This window comes from Fundulus heteroclitus, chromosome 12, assembly GCF_011125445.2.
Source record: "Fundulus heteroclitus isolate FHET01 chromosome 12, MU-UCD_Fhet_4.1, whole genome shotgun sequence".
NCBI lineage: Eukaryota > Metazoa > Chordata > Actinopteri > Cyprinodontiformes > Fundulidae > Fundulus > Fundulus heteroclitus.
This window is the reverse complement of record NC_046372.1, coordinates 21,177,206-21,199,564: the sequence shown is the minus strand read 5'-3', so window position 1 is coordinate 21,199,564 and position 22,359 is coordinate 21,177,206. Positions and strand designations below refer to the sequence as shown.

At 41.6% G+C, this 22,359-nt stretch overlaps 1 protein-coding gene across 6 annotated transcripts in view; it reads left to right on the top strand.

Annotated features, from left to right (window-relative positions):
* LOC110367691 (GTPase IMAP family member 8-like) overlaps positions 1–20,705 on the top strand; it is a 39,485-nt gene extending 18,780 nt beyond the window's left edge. For 2 of the 6 annotated variants that reach the window (XM_036144746.1, XM_036144744.1), the window contains exons 2-7: positions 4,291–4,381; positions 4,457–4,501; positions 4,649–4,705; positions 7,299–7,913; positions 13,898–15,103; positions 15,211–17,775. In XM_036144746.1, the coding sequence (XP_036000639.1) occupies positions 4,477–4,501; positions 4,649–4,705; positions 7,299–7,913; positions 13,898–15,103; positions 15,211–16,847 (3,540 nt within the window). In that variant the 5' untranslated portion in view covers positions 4,291–4,381; positions 4,457–4,476 and the 3' untranslated portion in view covers positions 16,848–17,775. Of the gene's footprint in view, positions 1–447; positions 467–4,290; positions 4,382–4,456; positions 4,502–4,648; positions 4,706–7,298; positions 7,914–13,897; positions 15,104–15,210; positions 17,776–19,462; positions 19,760–20,618 lie in introns of those variants that run through there. The other 4 variants (XM_036144745.1, XM_036144749.1, XM_036144748.1 and 1 more) reach the window with 4 other exon arrangements.
* The last annotated feature ends 1,654 nt before the right edge of the window (positions 20,706–22,359 follow it).

Here is a 22,359-nt window from a genome sequence, read left to right as displayed (position 1 = left end):
AGGGGACTTTAATCTCATAATATACTTTATATTTGCAATATTAACTTTATTTTTGCAATATTACGGGTTTATTGTCATATCCTTGTGGTTTTATTCTAATGTTATTACTTTATCCACGTAATTTAAAATAAAAGAATCTACAGCCTGGCCCTAGTACTCCCCCGTGAAATATTGAAATGGTTCTGCAGACGATTATTCTCGTAATGTTCTGACTTTATTTAAATAATATGAGATTTGAACTGGAAAACACATTTTTAATATCAGACCAGCAATAGTAGGTGCTGGTACATCTGCACCTACCATTTCCCCAACATGAGACACACATGGCTATATTAATCTGGATATTCTTGTCTTCTCCTTAGCATTTCTATCATCACCATGTTAAGGCCAGGCCTGACATCCAAAGACCTCATTCACCTTAATCAGAGATAACAAGAAGATTTGTTTGTCCTTGTACAGAAGGAATGTAAGTACTGGGATTTGGAATCTGGATAAATGGACTGAATTGACTTTTTGAGACATTATTACATGACTGTAATAAAGTGGACATGTCCATTTCCTGGAAGTAGAAATGGTTGATGTTAACAATCTCAGATGTAGGTGTGCAAACCTTTTACTACTCACCCAAAACAGAATACAATAATATTCAGATAATATTGAATAACATTTTCATATAACACAAAAAATACCTTTGCAATGTGTGTGGGTAAGGAGGTTCATATTATTTATTTTTCACATTTGTTTTTTATATCTACCTGAATATGTATCAAGCTGCTCTTTTAACTCTTCATTTATTCAATTCAATTTAATTTTATTTATATAGTGCCAATTCATGAAAGATGTCATCTCAAGGCACTTTACAAAGTGAAATTCAATCATATTATACAGATTGGGTCAGATTATTGAGTTTCTTCTCGATGAGACCCCCCAGAAGACCACTCATAGTGTTCTTTGCCCTTCTCTCTCTGTCCTTGGCGTTCCTTCTCTGATTTCCCAGACTCTCCACCCTGGCCAAGGCTTCCCTTGGCCCTCAGATCATCATTGGATGAAGGCATAACATAGGAGTGGTCCTATTACAAAAATAGATGAAAATATTTTGAGTGACGTTCATCACATTTGTATTAGCACAATGTGTTCTCATTGCCCCCCGTTTTCTTCTTTTATTATTTAATACTCACATGTTTAAATGTAGTGCATAAGTGTTGTCACAAAAGGAAAATTACAAATCTGATATTGATGCTAAGAAAAATACTCCAGCCATGATATATATATTTACATTATGAAAATATTGTAACTTCCGTATTTAGGGCCAAACCAAAAATTGTGTACCTTTGATTCAGTTGTGCTAATAATTCACAAAAATTAATAAGCCCTGTGCCCTTCTATTTGCCTGTCAAGTTGATGTTGACAGAAATACATGTCTTAACTGAGGGCCAAATAAAGGACCATTCTATATTTAAATAAATAATGTGTTAAAATAAACAGGGAACTGGAAAAACACATTTTTAAAGTCTACCCATGGAAATGGTTTATCAGCAGCAATGCAAAACTTTACAGAACATTCCCTTAGCTACAGCAACATCATAACATTCACAGGTGTGTGAGGTAAACTCAGTCATTAATACTCACAACAGTGGGCCCAGAGATGGACTCAGCCTCTTGGAAAAGATGGGAAGAGTCCAGTGACAGGCGCTCTTGTGCCTTCTTTGAGGTCTCAGATGTCCTGGTAGCCACAGACTAAAACCAATCACAATCAGAATCAGAAATACTTTAATAATCCCAGAGGGAAATTACAGTTCCAGTACAACCATCTATCACATACATCACAAACATTTCGAGGGAACGATTGACTGAGGCCTTGCGGCTGAGGACCCCGCCTGACGCGGTTACCCCAGGGCGCAGCCTTTAACTCTGTCGAAAGATAAGAGCCACATTTGGGGAGTAAGAGGAAAAAAAATACATATTTCAAACTTTATCATAATTGCAGGATACAGTTTGAGATATCAAAAAAGCACATGTGACGAGACAACATTTAAGCATGGGGTTAACCTTGGAGACTAGTTGCATGACGTACATATGTTGTTATGTGCATCAGTTATGTGTGTGCGTGGGTGAAAGATGTTATATTTCCATGAACGCTCTCCAGAGGCCATTGTATTTGATGTTACCGGCCCACAGTTCAGAGCATTCACAGATTTCCGCAGGGGGGGCAGTTTTGGGCCCTCTCGCCATAACATCTAGGGGAGTTTTTTTCTTGTTATGCCAGCATATCTGGTTTGTTCGGTAAAACGGTCGGTACAATTCCATGCAGCACAAGAATAAGACATCTTCTCAGATCGGCGTTTGTTGCTCTCTGCCACATTCAACATGGTGGAGAGGTCGATGTGTAAACCAGCCCCCAATGAGGCGTCTATGTAAGGCAAGGCAAGGCAAATTTATTTGTATAGCACATTTTACAGAGACAGTGCAACGTGCTTTACATGATTAAAACATAGGAAAAAACAGATTAGAAACAAAATAGAACATGGAAAAATAGAAACTAAAAGCAAACATTAAAAACAGTTGGACTACAAAGTTGAACTAATGATGTTTCAATTTAACTAGTGTTAAACTATTTTAAAGTCTATGTTTTGACAGTCTCAGAGATCCGGGTTGTTCTGCTGGGGAACAGCTGTTTTTAATCTTGATTTAAAGGAACTCAGGCTTTTAGCACTTTTACAGTTTTCTGGGAGTTTGTTCCAGATCAGTGGAGCATAGGAACTAAATGCTGCTTCTCCATGTCTGGTTCTGGTTCTGGTTCTGGTTCTGGTTCTGGTTCTGGTTCTGGTTCTGCAGAGCAGGCTGGAGCCAGAAGACCTGAGTGGTCTGGAGGGTTGATGCACTGATAACAAGTCTGTGATGGATTTAGGTGGTAATTCAGGGATTTATAGACTAACAGAAGGATTTTAAAGTCTATTCTCTGAGATCCAGGGAGCCATGGAAGGACTTTAGAACTGGGTCCATGTTCTCTACGTTCTTAGTCTTAGTGAGGACTTCAGAACCGGGTCCATGTTCTCTACGTTCTTAGTCTTAGTGAGGACTTCAGAACCGGGTCCATGTTCTCTACGTTCTTAGTCTTAGTGAGGACTTCAGAACCGGGTCCATGTTCTCTACGTTCTTAGTCTTAGTGAGGACGCGGGCAGCAGGTTCTGGATCAGCTGCAGCTGTCTGATCCACTTTTTAGGCAGACCTGTGAAAACACCGTTGCAGTGATCAGTTCTACTAAAGATAAACATGGATTAGTTTTTCCAGATCCTGCTGAGACATTAGTCCTTTAATCCTGGAAATGTTATCCAGGTGATAGAAAGTCGACCTTGTAATTGTCTTTAGATGCTTTTGGAGGTTCAGGTCTGAGTCCATTACTACTCCCAGGTTTCAGGCCTGATCAGTGGTTTCTAGCTGAAGCAGCTGAAGCTGTGTGCTAACTTTTGATCTATCCTCTATTGGTCCAAAGATTATTACTTCTGTTTTGTTTTTATTCAAGTAAACAAAAATGTTGTCTCATCCATGCATTGATTTCTTCTATTTCCTCAGAGCCTGAACTGGTTCATAGTCACCTGGTGACATGGTGATGTAGAGCTGTGTGTCGTCTGCATAGTGATGGTAGCTGATGTTGTTTTTTATTATCTGAGCTAGAGGGAGCATGTAGATATTGAAAAGGAGGGGACCCAGGATGGACCCTTGGGGAACCCCACATGTGATTTTTGTAATCTCTGATGTAAAGTTACACACTGACACTAAAAGTCCTTTAAGTAGGATTTAAACCAGTGGAGAGCTGAACCAGAGAGGCCGACCCAGTTCTCCAGGCGTTCTAACAGGATGGAGTGATCAACAGTATCAAATGCTGTACTGAGATCCAACAGAACCAGCACTGTGGTTCTTCCACAGTCTGTATTTATATGGATGTCATTAAACACCTTGATAAGGGCGGTCTCTGTACTGTGGTGAGGAAACCTGACTGAAAACGTCAAAAGCGGCTGGTCGTTGTTAAGAAGGTGTTTAATATACCAGTTTATGGTGGCAGCCCTCTGTTGCCTGAGGGGTGGATTATGAAGTTATAAAGCCAGTCTTTGTTTGGGTTGTGAAACTGTTCTGTTGATCCAGATTTCCTGAAAACAAGCATCTGAAAAAGACTTATTAAAAACTCTCAATAGATTTTTGTGTGGAAAAGCCACGTTGAGTTAAAACATTATGACTAAACCAAAAAAACAGTACTGTTTTCCACCATTTCCACTGTCATCTTGATTGCAGAGTCTTTGCAACTTACTGATTCCCCCCGACAGCCAGAGCGGCTCAGCACATGATGTCCAGCATCACATCCCATGTTGGCTGCAGGATATTGGTATTTTGTTTTTGTTGACACAAGCTTTGCACCTAAAAGTTGATAAGATGAAATCTGAACTCTTTTTTTTTACAGATCAATTAGAGCTGTACACTATGGCATCTGCAGGGGATGAATCTGGTAAGATATTATTCATCAGTGCAAACCAAAAGCTATATTTTACATATATTTATTTTACAGTTTTTGCTGTATTTTTAAAGCTCTATTGTTTCAATGGAATTGGAGTTGAGAGACAACTTACAGAACCTGTCTGTATTTTTATTGTAGAAGACGACATCAGAATCCAGCAGTGGAGGCACAGTCCGGATATTGGTCGGCCAGATTGTGAGTGCAAAGATGACTGGTAGTGTTGGGCATTGGCTGAAGGACGTGGTGTTACATTAAGACTGTCCAGACGACACATAAATGTATACATTAAGTTTCTTGGGAGTGGCTGAAATGTCCTGACACATCCATTACAGAACATCTCACTTACAACACTGGACCTGAGTTTCTTAAGCAGAATTCTCAAGGAATCATAAACGACCTTAAGGTTTTGCAAACAAGTCTTCTTAAATTTACAACCCAAAGGGGCCGTATCCAGGATTAAAGTGATCTGTAAATAATCAGAGCCTGTATTCACAAATAATCCTAAGACTAAAAGTAGCTCTTAGTGACGTTATTTTAGGAAAAATCTTAAATTTCCAGAATTTAAGAGTATTCCTATTATTTTAACTCGTAAGATAAAATTTATTCACAAAGCATCTTAGGCTGTTAGATAGCTCCTAAAGGAGAAAAATGTTAGAAGTAATGAGGAGGACCTTTAGCGAGCCCAAGAGTTTCTTTAGCAGAAGATGATGGAAACAGGGAGAGCTGATTGGCTCATCCACCACCTAAACCGTGGAGGAAAGGAGTACAGAAACAATCATACAATTAATATGTATATAAAATAAACATTATCATCCTCACTAAGGGAAAATAAATTAGTTTCCACGGTCAGGTGGGATGAAGGTGTGGCTCTAGGAGGCCTAACGTAATGTGATGAGGCTAAACAGGAAAAATATTGAATAATCGTGAATAAAAAGTAGTACAAACAATATTGTACAAAGGATTTTTTATATTATTTACAGACTTTAAAATCCTCTCAGTAATAAACATTTGAGAAGAATTATAAAAAAAATTGAGGTTAGTAGCAATCACTCTGGATCTGAAATATGATTTTTAAGACATACAGGTTTTCGAAAAATATTCCACTCAAGGCACCACTTGCTACTTTAAGTCACTCCAGTTTCTTTTTTTTAATGAGGGGCTGTTTGCATCTCCCATAATATCAGATTGACTCAGCCTGATGCTGTGCGACCTGCGGTTGTGAGGGGGGCTTCACACCTGCGCATCACCACGGCTGCGTTTTATTATTGGGTAGGAAAAAAGAGTTTAACCACGACCAGTTTGACCTGAAACAAACCGGCTGGTTGAGAATCCTCCCAAACCTCCCTGCCTCCTCGCCCCTTGGTGTGACTGACTGTTGCCACTAACTCAATTAGACAATTGCACTGTAGAGTGGATTTCCCTGCAGTCCTGTTGCCCAGTAACCTGACCCTGGCCAGATGTATGTCGCTCCGCCTAGCTCCACTCATCCATCTGGGACTGATCCATAGGAATGGCCTTTTTTGGAGGCTGGGCCTTATCAAAAATCCTTGCATATGATTGGATAAGCCACTTGTCTGTCATCTTTATCGACGTGCTATTTCAACCACTCACACCGAAGCTAACCCGTGATGCTGATGAGAGCAACACAGAAAAAAACAAAACTTTTTTTATTTTTAAATGTGTTCGCGGCTCTAGTGGCACGCGTTTTATTGACAGTGAGCTGACAGGAAGAGGGGGGAAGACAGGCAACAAAGCACCACGGGTCGGAGTCGATCCCGGGCCGACCGGGTCAAGGACTAAAAGCCTTCTAACATGGTTTGCGCTAACCGCTCCGCCACGGTCGCTAACCGCTCCACCACGGTCTGTTCTCTACTCTTTTTCTCTCACAGGTGACTGTAGTTGACAGGTGGGAGTGATGCACACCTGCAGCTCGTTTTGGCAGCTCCGGCTGGAGTTTAAAAGCAGGTTGCAGTCAGCTGAAGGACGCCGGAGTGTTAAACCGTTGTGTTCGTTTTGTGCTTTGGATTACTGACCGGTCGCTTCTCCTAGTGCTGAAGACTGGCTCCTGAATGCCCGCCGCTCAGATCCTGCTCTGGCATTCCACTCGAGCCCTCTTGGTGCTACCAAGCCATACAAACGTTCCCGTCCCTGGATTCACCCCGGTTCCTTCAGCTGATCCCCCTTCCTGCTCTCTGCTGTGGTGCTGCTCGGGCTCCCCGCCTTTGTTCCACCTGCCAGCTCACCTGTCGCTCAGTCACCTCTTTCCACTAAGAGTAAGAGAACTGCCAAGTCTGTTCTTCCACTTCACCTCCCCCGGACAGGTTCTCCATACCTGGCGGTAGGCAGAGCTTCACACAGCGTAGATCCCCGCACTTGCTCTCGTTAATCTGTCCCTTTCTTTCCCGCAGTGTTTTTGATCCCGACGTCCCGATCATTGTCTGCGGCTCACTCCGTGAGCATTTATTCGTGTTTATTAGCCTAAATAAACATCTTAACTGCTTGTTGTTTTCCGACTGTGTTCTGCATGTGGGCCAAACACTTAAAAAACCATGACAGATAAATTTTCCTAAATCTTGCATCCCATAGCAAAAAGTTAGTTTAGAGCCCTGTTTTATATTTATTTTTTTGTATCCATGTTTGGTTTTATTCATTTATCATTTATTACTAAAACTGCGGCAACAGAAACACTAAAGCTTAGAGAGTTAAATTACTTCTGTGCTCACAAACATGGCTAATGAAACTGATTCCATTTCGGATCTATTTATCCATTCTTTCTATGTTTTGACAGTCTCAGAGCTCCGGGTTGTTCTGCTGGGGAACAGCTGGTCAGAGAGGAGATCAGTTGGGAACTTCATACTGAAAAAGGAAGAAATCACCACTGAAAAAGCACCTGAACAGTGTGAGATATACATTACACAGTTCAATCAGAGAACAGTAACCATCATCAACACCCCAGACCTCCTGCAAACCGACCTGTCTGAAGACAAACTCAGTGAATATGTGGAAACCTGCATCACACTCTCTGATCCAGGACCTCATGTGTTCCTGCTGGTTCTTCAGCCTGAGAACTTCACTGAGGAACAAAAAGAGAGGCTCTGTGTCTTCTTGACACGTTTCAGTGATCAATCGTTTGATCATTCCATGGTTCTGATTTCCACACCCAGAGAGAGGAGTGAAGCTGATGATTCATCCGACCTACTCTTAAAAGAGATGATCGTTAAATGTCAGTACAGACACTTAAGTCTGAAGAACCTGGAACATCGTGAGCTGCTGACACGTTTAAGTCAGATTGTAAAAGAGAACCACGGATATGTGAGCTGTGATGTTTTCAAGGATGCATCGCAAAGACTAACTGAGGAATACGTTAAACCAGAGGAAATCAGTTTTAATATCGCAGAGAATGGTAAGTTATGAAGATTAGTAATTTGAGAATTTGTCATGAAGTTGCATTTTTAGAAAATGTTTTAAATCCTGTCCCCAAAAAATAAACAATAGATCAAAGCAAGTAATTTACTGTGTTAGAATGTGTTATTTGCCTATTTTGTCTTTTGCACAACCTGACTTACAGCAAAGTATATAAAAAAATGTTTTTTTTATTCCTATAAGCTTTTTCTTTAGCTTTAAGCTTTTATTACCACATAGGTTTATTTGCTAATTTTACCCTGATAATTGGCCTTCAGAACACACTAACATAAACTAATTTTAAGGATCCTGAAAGAATTACTTTGACAGAATTGAGTTCAAACGCAGAGCAGTGGTATTCAGGTAAATGTTCCATTGCTACCTAAAAGCCTGGGACTTTTTAAATCACGGGTAGCTTTTCTATACACATTCACCCGACTAATTTCACTTCAGTCGGGAGCTTTACTTTGCCGGGGCTTTGGTCCCTCAACCGACCCAGTGCTTCTCTTGTTGCAGTAAGAAAAACTGTCAAGGGTGGTGTAAGATAAGGAGTTTAGCTATCAATTTTGTAACCTTTATTTATCACCAAAAGTTGTTTTCAGATTATTCTCAAAAACTTTTGCGATCCCTCACAAAAGTTTTTGTGTTCCCTCGAGGTTTGGCTGATTTATTTGTTGTTGTCTCTTGTCATTCACACACAACAATGAACCGTGATAGCTGATGTGGGTTTTGAAACTGCAAAGCTTTGTCTTAAGCAGAAGATCAGACGTGCATCTACACAGCACAGCGTTCACAGACCAGTGTGATGCATTCACGAGCATCATAAAGCTATGGTGCATTCAGGAACATGGGACATTAGATTTTCTGAATAAAAAGCTAGCAGATGTGCATAATCAAAAAAAAACCAGAAATACAATTATAGAGCATTCAGTATTCTAAGAAAGCCACTGTGTCCGGGGTCTTGGCGGGGGGCTGCGGTGGGTAGTCAGCGGCTTGCCAGGTCTGGGGCTGATGCCTCCGCTCCCCCCAGGAGGGGCGGGGGGCAGGGATGGCAAGGGTAAGGTGGGGGGAGGGAGGGGGTTTATTAGGTATTTAGGGGGAGGGGGGGGCTCTGGCCGGGTGGCTCGTGCGGGTCGTGTTGGCCCGCCCTCTTGGGGGGGCCCGGTCCGGGGGGCGTCTGGTCTGGGGCCGGGGCCGGGGGTCGGGCACAAGCAGTCGTATAGTCGATTTGGGGTGACCCCCCTTTGGTCAGTGTTGGATGTGAGTGTTATGTAAGAATGTGTGTACAGCGTCTTTTTTTTTTTTTCTCTGTGTGTGGTGAGTGGGGCACAAGGGAGGGATGGGGTGAATGAGTTTTCCTTTTTTTTTTTTCTTCCCAGGTATGGATGTGGTCCGCTCCCTCTCCCAAGAACATCTCAAGTCTCCGCTAGGTGCGGAGCCCATCCCCCCACGTCCTGCCCTCCTCCACTTCGTTGGCGGGCGTCTTGGCCCCCTGGCGCATTGCTTGGCTTCAGGTTTGGGGCGGGCTCCCGGGCGTGCGCCGGCCCACTCCCGGCGGCCTCTTCGCGGGGCCTGGCCCCCTGGGGGGCGGCCGGGACCCCCGTCGCGGGGGCGGGGTGCCCCTGGGGCCTCTGGCCCTCAGGGCCCATGGCCGGGACCACTTCAGCGGGGCTAGCTGCCGGCAGAGCCCACGGGCTCGTCTCCGCGGGTCTTGAGGGCGTCGGCATTGCGGTGGCTGGGGGATTTCCTCGGGGTCGTCTCTGCTCCTTCCTTGGGGGTGGGGGGGTTGCAGATATCCTGTGTCGGCCCCTCCTGGGCGACCTGCTTTAGGGACCCCTTTGGGAGTCCGGGGTTACGGATCCCCTGACGCCTGCCTCTGTGCTCGGGGAAGGTGGGTCTTCGGTTCTCCACAATCACTATCAAGCTATTTCTGGATAATCTTCACCTAAACTAGTGCACTTTCACATCTCCCACAGGTGCTGGGTCCCAGGTATTAAGTGTTCACTTATATACAGTAATCTTATAATTTATTTATTTATGTTCTTTCACTTTCTTTTTTCTAATATCACATTACACATGTCAGCTTACATAATAATATATATGATTTAGCAATGGCATCTAGGTGTTATTCAAGTGTATCTGTTGCTTTATGTCTGTTGGTTGTGCTGTTCTTTTTGTGTCTCTTTCCAGGTGATGGAGCAGACAAAGAAGGTTTTATCATTCTCTCCCTTTTATCTCCTCTTTCTTTCACCTCTACTCTTTTTTTTCTTTTCTTTCACTTTTTGTTCTTCCTTTACTCTCCCATTGTCATGTCCATATAATTTGAAATTCTCCTTGCAGGAATAAAAAAAAAAAAAAAAAAAAAAAAAAAAAAAAAAAAAAAAGAAAGCCCACACTGACACTTGCTGACCATAGCTTTCTGACACTTGCAAATGCACCACACTGGTCTGTGAACGCTAACCCTAACCCTAACCCTAACTGCAAAACAGTTTTAAATGAATTGAGAATTTCTGCTGTTATACGTTGTATTAGAGACAATAATAATTATTCTTTAAAAAAAAGAAAAAGGTTGTTTTGTCATCAGACATTCTGCAAATCAGAAGAAAATCTTTTATTTTATATCTACCTTTAATAGGAAAATATTAAAGCTTACAAATCAGATTCATCCCCGTTTATCATTATTCTACGAGTTTGTGTATGAGTGACGGTGCTCATGTCAAATGCAACAGCTGAGCAGAGCTTCTCCAGCTCCTGTTGAATGAAACCACCCTCCAGTCGTTCGAGGTAATAATGATAACTATTTAAAACAATAGACTGCTGCATCTAGCAGCCGTCCTTTTCCTCATTAAAATTGTTCTACTGTTGTTATTCTAACAGCCCAAGTATGGTCACATGCATCTCTGTCCTTCTTTTTTTATCATACCAGTGCCTCCTTTCTGGCATTTTTGCATGCCAGTTTGCACTTGACTGTCGCCCAGTTTGTGGGTATTATTTATTTACATTTAGATGTTCCCTGCCATAGATTTGTGCGGTTTGGTCTTTAGCATGTAATCTGCATATTCAAAAAGGCACTTGCGCAAAAAAATTTGTTCTCACTGTTCTCCTCATGTTAGAGACACAAATTGCTCTGCTACTTGTTCTACCCACAACTTTTTAAAAGAAAGTTGTAATGTCTGATTTGACTTGGATAATAAACACGTCCCTTCTGTTAGGTGTTTTCCCCCAAGTCCCTAAAAACAGCAATTATCAAACAACTGCTGAAAAAGAACAATTTAGACAAACTACTACTCCAGAACTACAGGCCCATCTCAAACCTCCTTTATCAGTAAGATTATTGAAAAAGCTGAGTGTCAACAATTAAACACCTTCTTAACAACGACCAGCCGCTTTGACGTTTTCCACTCAGGTTTCCTCACCACAGTACAGAGACCGCCCTTATCAAGGTTTATTGACATCCATATAAATGCAGTCTGTGGAAGAACCACCATGCTGGTTCTATTGGACCTCAGTGCAGCATGTGATACTGTCGATCACTCCATTCTGTTAGAACATCTGGAGAACTGGGTTGGCCTTTCTGGTACAGCTCTCCACTGGTTTAAATCCTACTTAAGGGACTTTTTAGTGTCAGTAGGTGTGGTCGGAATTCTAAACAATAACGGAATTCCCAGAGATGCTGAATAAGGAGACAGCAGTAATGAAGTTCAAGCACTTTTATTGAGAAACAGGGCAGAGATCACATAGATGGAAAGTAATCGCACCCAACGGTCCCACTGCAGTCTGCATCCGCCTATTTCTGTCCTGTTTCTCCCCAACTTCCCCTAAATGCTCCACTACCATACCATGAAATAACAACGGAGACAGTCATTTCCCAGACATTCATTAACTGCATAGTAACACCAGAGCATTGGCCTTGGCAATCATCAGAGCCAAAGAGCTGAAGTGTGCGCCGTGTGTGTCTTTGTGTCTCCAGTCCGAGTTGGCGTCAGCCCATAGTGACTTCAGAATAATATTCCCATAACAGTCATCTCTGGCCCTCCTGCACTGACATGCAGTTGGGTCCCTTTGCAGCATCTCAGCTTCCCCCACTTTCCCACACTGGTTCCCCTGTTTAACACAGTGAAGAGATATTACCTTGTACAATGGCCCATATTTCCGGAGCCATGAGGTCTATTGATGTCATTCTCAAACTGTTTATTTCACAAGGGATAGGGGAACAATATTATATATATGTTTTACCGTAAACAACCCCCATTACCATTGGACTGAGCAGATTTAATTCAATTCAATTAAATTTTATTTATATAGCGCCACTTCATGAAACATGTCATCTCAAGGCTCTTTACAACGTCAAATTCAATCATATTATAAAGATTGGGTCAGATTATACAGATTGGTCAAAAATGTCCTATATAAGGGAACCAGCCAAAGTCCCGACAAGCAGCATTCACTCCTGGAGAAGCGTAGAGCCACAGGGAGAGCCGTCTGCATTGTCCATAGCTTTGCACCAATCCCTCATACTGAGCAAGCATGAAGCGACAGCGGAAAGAAAAATTTCCCCATTAATGGGAAGGAAAACCTCTAGCAGAACCGGGCTCAGTATGAACGGTCATCTGCCTCCACCGACTGGGGGTTACAGAAGACAGAGCAGAGACATAAAAGCAAAGACGCTCACATTGATCCAGTAATCTGTTCTACATTAGATGGTAATAGCGGGTGATCTGTCAACGCTGCCTCATTTACTGAGGACAATGTAAACATGTTTGGGAGGATTCCAATTATGTTATTTTTAATGGAATCAATTTTATTTATGAAGAATCCCATAAAGTCATTACTGCTAAGAGCTAAGGGAATGGATGGATCAACAGAGCTGTGACTCTGAGTAAGTTTGGCAACTGTACTGAAGAGAAATCTAGGATTATTTTTATTCTCCTTAATTAATGATGAAAAATATGCTGCTCTAACTCTGCAAAGGGTCTTGTTATACAACAATAGACTGTCCTTTCAGATTAGGTAGGATTCCTCTTGGTGTGTAGAGCGCCATTTTCTCTCCAATTTCCTAACATTGTGCTTCAAGGAACGCAGCTCTGAATTAAACCAGGGAGCCAGCTTCCTGTGAATAATCACCTTCTTTTTCAAGGGAGCTACATTGTATAATGCAGAACGCAATTACGAAGCCACACCGTTAACAAATACATCTATTTGTGAATGGCAAGAAACAACATTGCTGCTATCTGCAGGGTATTTCTGCAATACTGATGATATTAAAAGGGGGAAAGACTCTTTAAAGTTTGATGCAGCATTGTCTGATAAATATCTACTATAATGGAACCCTCTTTTGGGGGTGGAGAACTCAGATTAAACTCAAATGTTATTTTATTTTATGTTATTAAAAATGATCAGATAGGACAGGGTTGTAAGGAAATACTGTTAATTCTTCACAATCAATGCCATATGTCAGCACAAGGTCTGAAGTATGGAGCCAAGAGTGTGTCGGTTTATGCACATTTTGAGCAAAACCAATTGAATCTAGGATAGTTTTAAAGGCTACACTAAGGTTATCACATTGTGTCAACATGAATGTTGAAATCCCCCACTTTAATAACCTTGTCAGTGTTTATCACCAAATCAGAAAAGAAGTCAGAAAAGTAAGGCCCTGGTGGATGATACAAAACAACAAACAGAAGAGGTTTTATTGCTTTCAGATCAATATTTCAGATTTTTTACCGGAGTTGATATACTCAGATTAAATTGTGTTAATTTTTTTTAGCAGTTTATTTCAGACATTAAAATATAGAGGAAAACTACTTACTTTATGGTGACCTATTAGGTTTTCGGTAACACTGTATTAAAAGGTATTTATAGACTAGAAAATCTGAGAAGAACACAAAGTTAAATGTTTGACATTTATATTGCCATTATCGGAGTTCATTATTTTATTATGTCATTATTTCACAACAAATTCATTATTAATTTATTTTTTAACAGAAGGACTCCGGATTGTGATCTTTGGAAAAAGGGAGGACAAGAAGAACTCCCTCTGCAACCTCATCATGAAGAAAAAGCAATTTGACTTTTTCAAACTTAACCCTTTCAAGAAAAGTGAGTTGGCCTGTGGAGAATGGAACGGAAAACCACTGAAGGTTGTAAAATTGCCTGACATATTCAATCTTTCAATGAAAGCTTTATTAGAAGAAATTAACAGTTGTTTGACACTTTGCCTTCCTGGACCGAACGTTCTGCTGCTGTTAGTGAAGCCTTCAGATTTCAATGAGAAGGACAGAAAAATACTGAATTTTGTTATGACTTTGTTTCATCAAGATGCCTTCAAGCATGCCATGGTCATCATAACACATGATAATGAAATGAGACCCTCTGTTAATGAACTTTTAAGCGATTGCAATGGAAGACACTACAATATGTTTAGAGAAGATTTCACCCAGTTGATGGAGGAGATCGAGAACATAGTGCATGAAAACAAAGGAACATATCTTTCCTTGAAAGAAGAGACCAGCAGACCCCAACAGGAACAGATCAAACCTTCACTAAACCTGGTTCTGTGTGGGAGGAGAGGAGCAGGGAAGACCTCAGCAGCCAAGGCCATCTTAGGTCAGACTGAGCTAAGATCCAACTCATCAGTTAGTATTAAAAACCAGGGAGAGGTCAGCAGACGTTGGGTTTCTGTGGTGGAGCTGCCTGCCTTGTACGGAAGATCAGAGCGGGAAAGGATGAAGGAATCATTCAGGTGCGTCTCCCTCTGTGATCCTGAGGGGGTCCACGCCTTCATCCTGGTCCTACCTGTAGGTCCCCTCACTGATGAAGACAAAGGAGAGTTACAGACCATCCAGGACATGTTCAACTCTGTGGTCAATGACTTCACCATGGTTCTGTTCACTGTGGAGTCAGATCCTAAAGCTCCAGATGTGGTTAACTTTATAAGCAGAGACAGAGACATCCAGAGGCTTATTCAGAGATGTGGAGCAAGATATGTTGTTGTCAACATCAAGGACAAGCAGCAGATTCCAGAACTGCTAAGCGGGGTGGAAAAAACAATCATTCTCAAGAATTCACCACGTTTTTACACTTCAGAGACTTTTACAAGGGCCCAAATGGAGAAGACCATAAAACAAAATGAACACATCACCAGACTAGAGGCTGAAATGAAGAAACTCAAAAAGACACAGTCTGATCTTTGTAAGCTCTTTTTATATATTATTTTATACCATATTTCAGATGAGACTTCTGGTGCAATGCTGTGGTAATTGTCAGTCTTTTATCTTTCTGCATTTTTTTTATTACAGGTACTGAATCAGATCAAAGCTCTGCGAATCTGAGGATTGTTCTAATTGGAAAGACCGGTTGTGGAAAGAGTTCTTCTGGAAACACAATTCTGGGACGTAAAGCCTTTAAAGCCGAGTCCAGCCCCAAATCAGTCACAAAACGTTGTCAGAAAGAAGAGTGTGTGGTGGACGGTCGTCCTGTTGCTGTCGTCGACACTCCTGGTTTATTTGATGACAGTTTGAGCCATGAAGAAGTTAATGATGAGACTTTGAAATGTATGAGTCTCCTGGCTCCAGGTCCACATGTCTTCCTGCTGGTGTTACGGATTGGAAGATTCACTCCAGAGGAGAAGGAGACTTTAAGATTAATAAAGGAAGGCTTTGGAAAAGGTTCAGAAAAGTTCACCATCATTCTTTTTACAAATGGGGATAATTTGGAACATGAGGAGAAGACAATCGAGGATTACATAAGAGAAGATGAATTGTTAGAGAAGCTCATTTCTGACTGTGGAGGAAGATACCATGTGTTTAACAACTATGACAGACAGAACCGAACACAGGTCAGTGACCTGATTAGAAAGATCGACAGGATGGAGAAGGAAAATAACGGCTGCTTCTACACCAATGAGATGCTGCAGGAGGCTGAAGCTGCCATCCAGAAAAAAACAGAGAAGATTCTCAAGGAGAAGGAAGAAGAGATGAAGAGAGAGAGGGAGGAACTTAAGAGAAAGTATGAGGAAGATATGCAAGAAATGAAAAGGAAAATGGAAGAAGAAAAAGAAAAACTAAAACAGGAAGCAGACTGGAAACTGAAGGAAATGAAAGAGAATATTGATAAAGAGCATAAACAAAGAGAGAGGGAGCAGGCAAAGAGAGAAAAAGAAAAGAGGAAAAGAGAAACCGATGACAAAACTCACCGACAGAGTTTTATACAGCAGCTTGACGATCTGGACAAACAAATTCAATTAGAAAAAGAGGAAAAGAACAGTGTCAACAGAGAGCTGGAAAGGATCAGAGAAGAGAAGGAGAAAGATAAAGAGGCTTGGGAAAAAGAACGCAAAGAATGGTGGGAGAAACAAAAAGAGGAAGAAGAGAAGAGAAAAGAGGAAGAGCAAAGAAAACTGAGAGAACTTGAGGAGCAGTACAAGGAGGAACGTGAAAGATATGAAGAGGAAAGAAAGAAAGAAGAACAAATCAGAAGAGAACAAGAAGAAAAAGAACGAAAGATTTTAGAGGAAAAGCTGGAACGACTTCAAAAGGAATACAAAGACAGAGCGAGAGAGGAAGCTGTCAAGTCAAACGAATTCCAGGAGAAATATAAAAAGGAGTTTGAAGCACAAAAGGAGGCGCTTAAGGAGCAAATGAAGGACAAGGATGAGAAGTATGACCTGTTGAAGGCACTGGCAGCATACAAGGAATCAGAAAAGAGGAAGCAACATCAGCGTGAAATTAGTAATTTAGTGAACTGTGTCTCCAAGAAGACTGAAAATATAACAGCAGTTAAAGATTTACTAATAAAACACGAGGAAGAATTAAAGCAGACCAATACAGAGACAGAAAAGGAAAAAATGCAGAAAAGTCATGAAACTGAAATAAGTGAACTGGTGGAGAAACTTCTTAGGGAAACAGAGACAAAATCCTCGTGTTCCATTTTATGAGGAGAATTATTTGTCATGCCTCTGCAAGCTGAAAATTAGTTCTCAGTACATTTCTGATAACACCTACATATCTGTGTTATGAACATTAGACAAATGTTCTTCTCATCATTGTCTGATCAGTGTTGGTGCTAGAACTTTATGTCTCTGTTTTTTTGCGTTCTTGAAATCTTTTATAAATGGAACCCATGAAGCAGGTATTACAGTCCATCATCAACAGCAGGAAAAAAAAAAGTGTAAGAAGAATATAAAGGTCCATTAGCGAGTATGTTCCTCCCACCACAGTGGGTGTGGTGTTAGATGTACTGCTGTGTGGTGTGGACCCTCAGTACTGGGGGCCGTTCCCTGCTGAGCCTGGCACACGGAGAAGCCTCTGGCAGAAGTCTCACTTCCAGAACCATCAAGGAGCTTTGTCCATTCTTACAGAAAGTGTGATGCGGCTGTGCATCACCTGAAGCTGTCTCAGGCAATATAACACGTGTCATGATTGGTTTGATATGTTTGACCCACATGCAGAGGACACCGGCACACAGGAAGCAGTTTAAGGTATTTATTAATAAAACTGCAGAAGATTTGTTCAGTGAAGTAATCACGGGACGAAAACAGGTTCTCAATGGAACGATCACAGGAGGAGAGACGCGAGAGGTGATAACTCGGGTGGGAACACGAACGATCTAGGAGACAAGGGAGAGAATAATTAAATGAGTCTAAACACGGGACTAAGGGGAAAACGAGGGGCCAGCTTACCACAAAGGCTCGGAAACGGACCGAAGGGGGAAGCGGAGTGGACTCAGCTCCAGATGGAGTGGTGCGAATAGATGACCGGTGGGCGTAGACGTAGGGCAGGGTCCGAGCAGCGCTGGCGGGTCCAGAGACAGCAGGAGGAACCAGACTGATCCGAAGGGGTTCTTCTTCAGTCCAAACAGGCGAGACCAGGTAAGCTCGATGGGGGCGATCCAAAAAACATCCAGAGGCAGGTAACCAGTGGAGCCAGACTTGAGCCGTCCAGGTCCGAAAAAGAGATTCTCCCACACGAGAAGCCACGGGGCACGAGAGCGGACCTGAGGGACACACAAAGTAGAGACTTTTTAGGGAAAGTTTCATTTAGTCAAAGGACTATGGCCGCTTAAGCTTACGGACAAAGGTTAATACTCTGGCGTCCCCCTGCTGTCAGAGCGCAGATCTTATAGACCAGTTCATTGTTTTTGTTTTGATCCGGGTTTCTCACGCATGCGCGCCGCACTGGTAGACAAAAGGCGAACACAATGGTGGGCGCAAACAAAGGAAACGACGAGTTCTCGACGTATTTTTCTTCTTTAGATAACGTATCACAAGATCGTTTTAAGAGTAAGTTGATGGTTGATGGTATCAGATTGCCAGATCCACACAGCAAAAGCCTGAAGGGACGGAGCGAGTCTGTGAAATGCTGCCAAGTGTTCCGTACGGCAACATATACAGCTGCCTTATAAACTCGCAGGCCAGTACACGCGAGAGAGCATGAAAGCCATGAAACCACTGGACGGCTACAATTATTTTATATCAGGAAAAAGGCACCAGGAACCCCCGCGACCCCATGAGGGATTAAGCGGGTCAGAAAATGGATGGAATGGATGTTCACACATGTTTGTGTAACATACGAAAGCGGAGTCGGACACAGACAGCGCCTCAGCAGAGAGGAAGACCCGCCACCGCTAGGTTAAAAAAAACATTGTTCACTAAGGATTATTTTGGTGTTTTTGTCTTATCAATCCTTTTCACAGACTCATGCCAGAGGGTTTGCATACATTGTACATGTACTTATATTATTACAAAACGAATGTTTACGTCTTAAGTATATATCCTAATTTTTTATTTATATAATTATTTAAGTGGAACAATGACAAGTGCAAAATGAAGTTGTATGTACCGGAGATGATGTGTAGACTGCAAATTCTGTCGTGGTATGATGGCTCCCCCAGTCGATTGTGATTGTCTGCCTGCATCCATTTTATTGAAATTATCCTTTTCTTTCTTCTTTCTTCGTCCTTCGGTAAACAAAAGAAACATACATACGGCGATTTGGAATGCCTCTCTGTGCAACCAGGAGCACACAAGTCGTAGGCATTGTTTAGATTTCAAAAATAAACGAACTAAAAGCACACTCTAATTCACCCGTTTTGTCATGTAGTAGACGAGAACAGTTCTGTTTTTGCCTACCAGCGTAACGCAGATGTTGCTCGTGAAGTCATGCGTGAACTGATCTATAGTGCAGCTCGGCGCTGCTAAACACGCTGCAGGTGTGCGCGCCCCGCCCACCAGTCAGCTGCCATCACCTGTGGAAAGAGCGGAGAGAGAGAGAGAGAGAGAGAGAGAGAGAGAGAGAGAGAGAGAGAGAGCAGGGCTGGCAGAAAACTGCACGGCTCTGCTCGCTGACTCCTGACACAATGTTCTCCTTAAATTTTCAAGTGCCAAAACCTGATTTTGTAATAATAGAAAACTTAAAAATAGTGACAGGAGGTTTGCTTTTACTTCTTGGCAGTTAATTATAGCATGCTATATACAGTAGATGGCTATAGTTGTAATTGTATTCTTGCCTCTGGTATTTTATTAATGTCTGGTTTTCCTTCTTGTTTTAACAGATTTTCCTCCTGGGACGTAGCATGAGTTGTTTCTAAGCCTTTTATGTTCTGTTTTAGTTCCACTTTAGCTGCTTTTTCCCTTTTTATATGATTTATTGTGAATCCTATATGTGGAAATTTAAGAGGCAACTGCTGGAAGCTTCATTAAAGAAAATCTTAATGTTGAGACCCAGCAATTAAGAGAAATTTGAAGAGTATGCTGTGGAGAGGATGAGTAGGGTCAGAGGTCAACGGTCTATCAGTCGTGCATGAGAGAGGAAGAACCTCTAACCAATAAACTGGATTCTGACAAGGTGACTGTGTCTGTGTGTTATGTGTGAATTCTGAGTCGGTGTCTCACCAAACATCATTATGGTTATATAATGACAATAAAGACTCTGGGTTCTTGACTAATTCAGGATCCCCAGGGGTTTGATTAGTTATTATAGCTCCCTGGGATCATGCAGCCTTTCATGATTTCACTTCTCATGTTTCCTTGATAGCTTCAGGTTCCATCTGAATACCCTTACTGATTAAGGACTCTTTAGCCAAAGTGAAAGTGTGTCAGCAATCTCCATGATCAGTGCTGTCTGAATAGTGCCATCAGTAAGGAAGGAGGTAGATGCTTCCTCTTATCTGTGAAAATACAGTTAAGTGTACAATGTGTTAACCTAATTCTTGAAATAACTGTTTCTTCTCTCCTATATGCTCCACGTACTCCAGTGTCTGCTACCCTATTGTGAATGTTGTACATATGGCTCCTCTTTTTTTTTTTGTTATCCCACTTCTGATTTATGTGGCTCCAAATCATGCCCTTTACCTCAGATTTACTCATTTTAACCTTCATTTCCACAGTATTTTTGTGTAGAGACACTTTTGCCAGTCTGTCAACTCTCTCATTTCCATCAATCCCTACTTGTGCTGACACACAGACTGCCCTCCTCTCCCTCTGCTTAACTGACTTTTACTCATCTAAACTGTGTAATCAACTCTACTTCCTTCCCTCTCCTCCCCTGCATATTCAGTCAGCTCAGCAGTAACCGGTTGTCAGGTCCTCCGTCTACCCACCCTGTTCTGATCACCTTTACCATGTTTCTGGTTCCTTTATCTCTGCCGTCATCGTAAGCCTCGGTTGTTTATTAAAATTTATTAAAATTGTTTTTGTTATTCATTATAGTTATGGTGAGATGAGGCCTCATGAGGATTGAACCATTTATGCCAATTGCTTCACCAAAGAGTTAATTTCACGAGACTTCATCCTTTCTACATGAAACCACCAACTGGTCAAGTGCATAATCACAGTCAGCAATATAATCTGTGATGTTTCCCTGTGTTTTTATTCTTTAGGGCCCTTGGAAATTGTCATTAAAAGGTAATAAAAATGAATGTCTCTTATGATCATCACATGTGCATAGTATGTATATTTTTGAACATGCTACGTGTGTATTTTCTTTACAAAAGGTACAATGTTAAATGGCAGGCTGTGTTTGTTTTTCTGTCATTCCAGTGAAATGTCATAGGCTTCAGCAGACAGACAGTTAAAGTGCTTGAGAAACTTGGAAGAGGGCATTGGATATGTTTATGCACCTTGGATAATGATGTATAAAACGTCTGATTGCTTTATACATAATTTTTACTGTGTGTCAATGTATTATATATGATAATTTACATGAAGTAACCGATTATTTTTTGTTTTACTTTTTATTTTTATTGAAGAATTTGAACATATTACAAAACCAGTGCCATTGCCTTTCCACTAAAGAAAAATAAAATATTAACTGCATATACTTACACACAAATCCACATAAATATCAGCACACACTCCTGCACGTACCTATTATTTACACTAATAAGCCAAGAGAGGAGAGGTAGAGGATAAGAGATGAGCCGATATTCAGACACCGCACAGGCAGAAAATCCCATACATACAGACAAACAATGCTATGTCAGCCAGAGAGCCGATAAGAGTGTCCCATGCCTGCACAGTAGGTGTTCGCGCTTTGTGTACAACAGTCTTTCTAAAATGACCATGTCCCTAATGTGATTTATCCATTCTTTTGCTGATAGGATGTCCGGGGAAAACCATGAGTGTATTATAGTCTTCTTAGCAGCAGTTAGTCCTGGGAAAATAATTTTCCTCTGAGCCAATCTGATATTGCCACTAAGAATGGAATCATCATTGAGTAGTAGCAGGGGGAGATGCATAGGAATGGGAAATCCTAGAATATTTTCAAGGCAACTATGCACCTTGGACCAAATGCCATACACAGGGGGGCAGTCCCAGAAAACATGAAGATATGTGCCAATAGTGTCCTGATCACATTTTGTAGTACAGTGGGGATCATCTGTCAGTTTCATGATAAAGCGTCTGTATGGTGTGACATAACATTTGTGCACAAACTTGTGAATGAATAAGTTGATGCGCTGGGTTCCCTAGATGAAATGGGTATGTTGGTCCAAATATTGTCCCAGTCCAGATCATTCAATTCAATTCAATTCAATTTTATTTATATAGCGCCAAATCATGAAACATGTCATCTCAAGGCACTTTACAAAGTCAAGTTCAATCATATTATACAGATTGGGTCAGATTATGCAGATTGGTCAAAAATGTTCCTATATAAAGGAACCAGTTGATTGCTTCAAAGTCCCGACAAGCAGCATTCACTCCTGGAGAAGCGTAGAGCCACAGGGAGAGTTGTCTGCATTGTACATGGCTTTGCTGCAATCCCTCATACTGAGCATACTGATCATAACCCTGACCTTCAAATTCACGATTTCAAGAACTGATCACTCCCAAAGGTTTAATACCCTTAGACAGCATTTCATTGTAGATAGTTGACACTAATCCAGTAGAGGATGTTTGACAGGAAATCCAAACGTCTAACGGATGAGAGGGTAAAGGTGAATTCCATGGG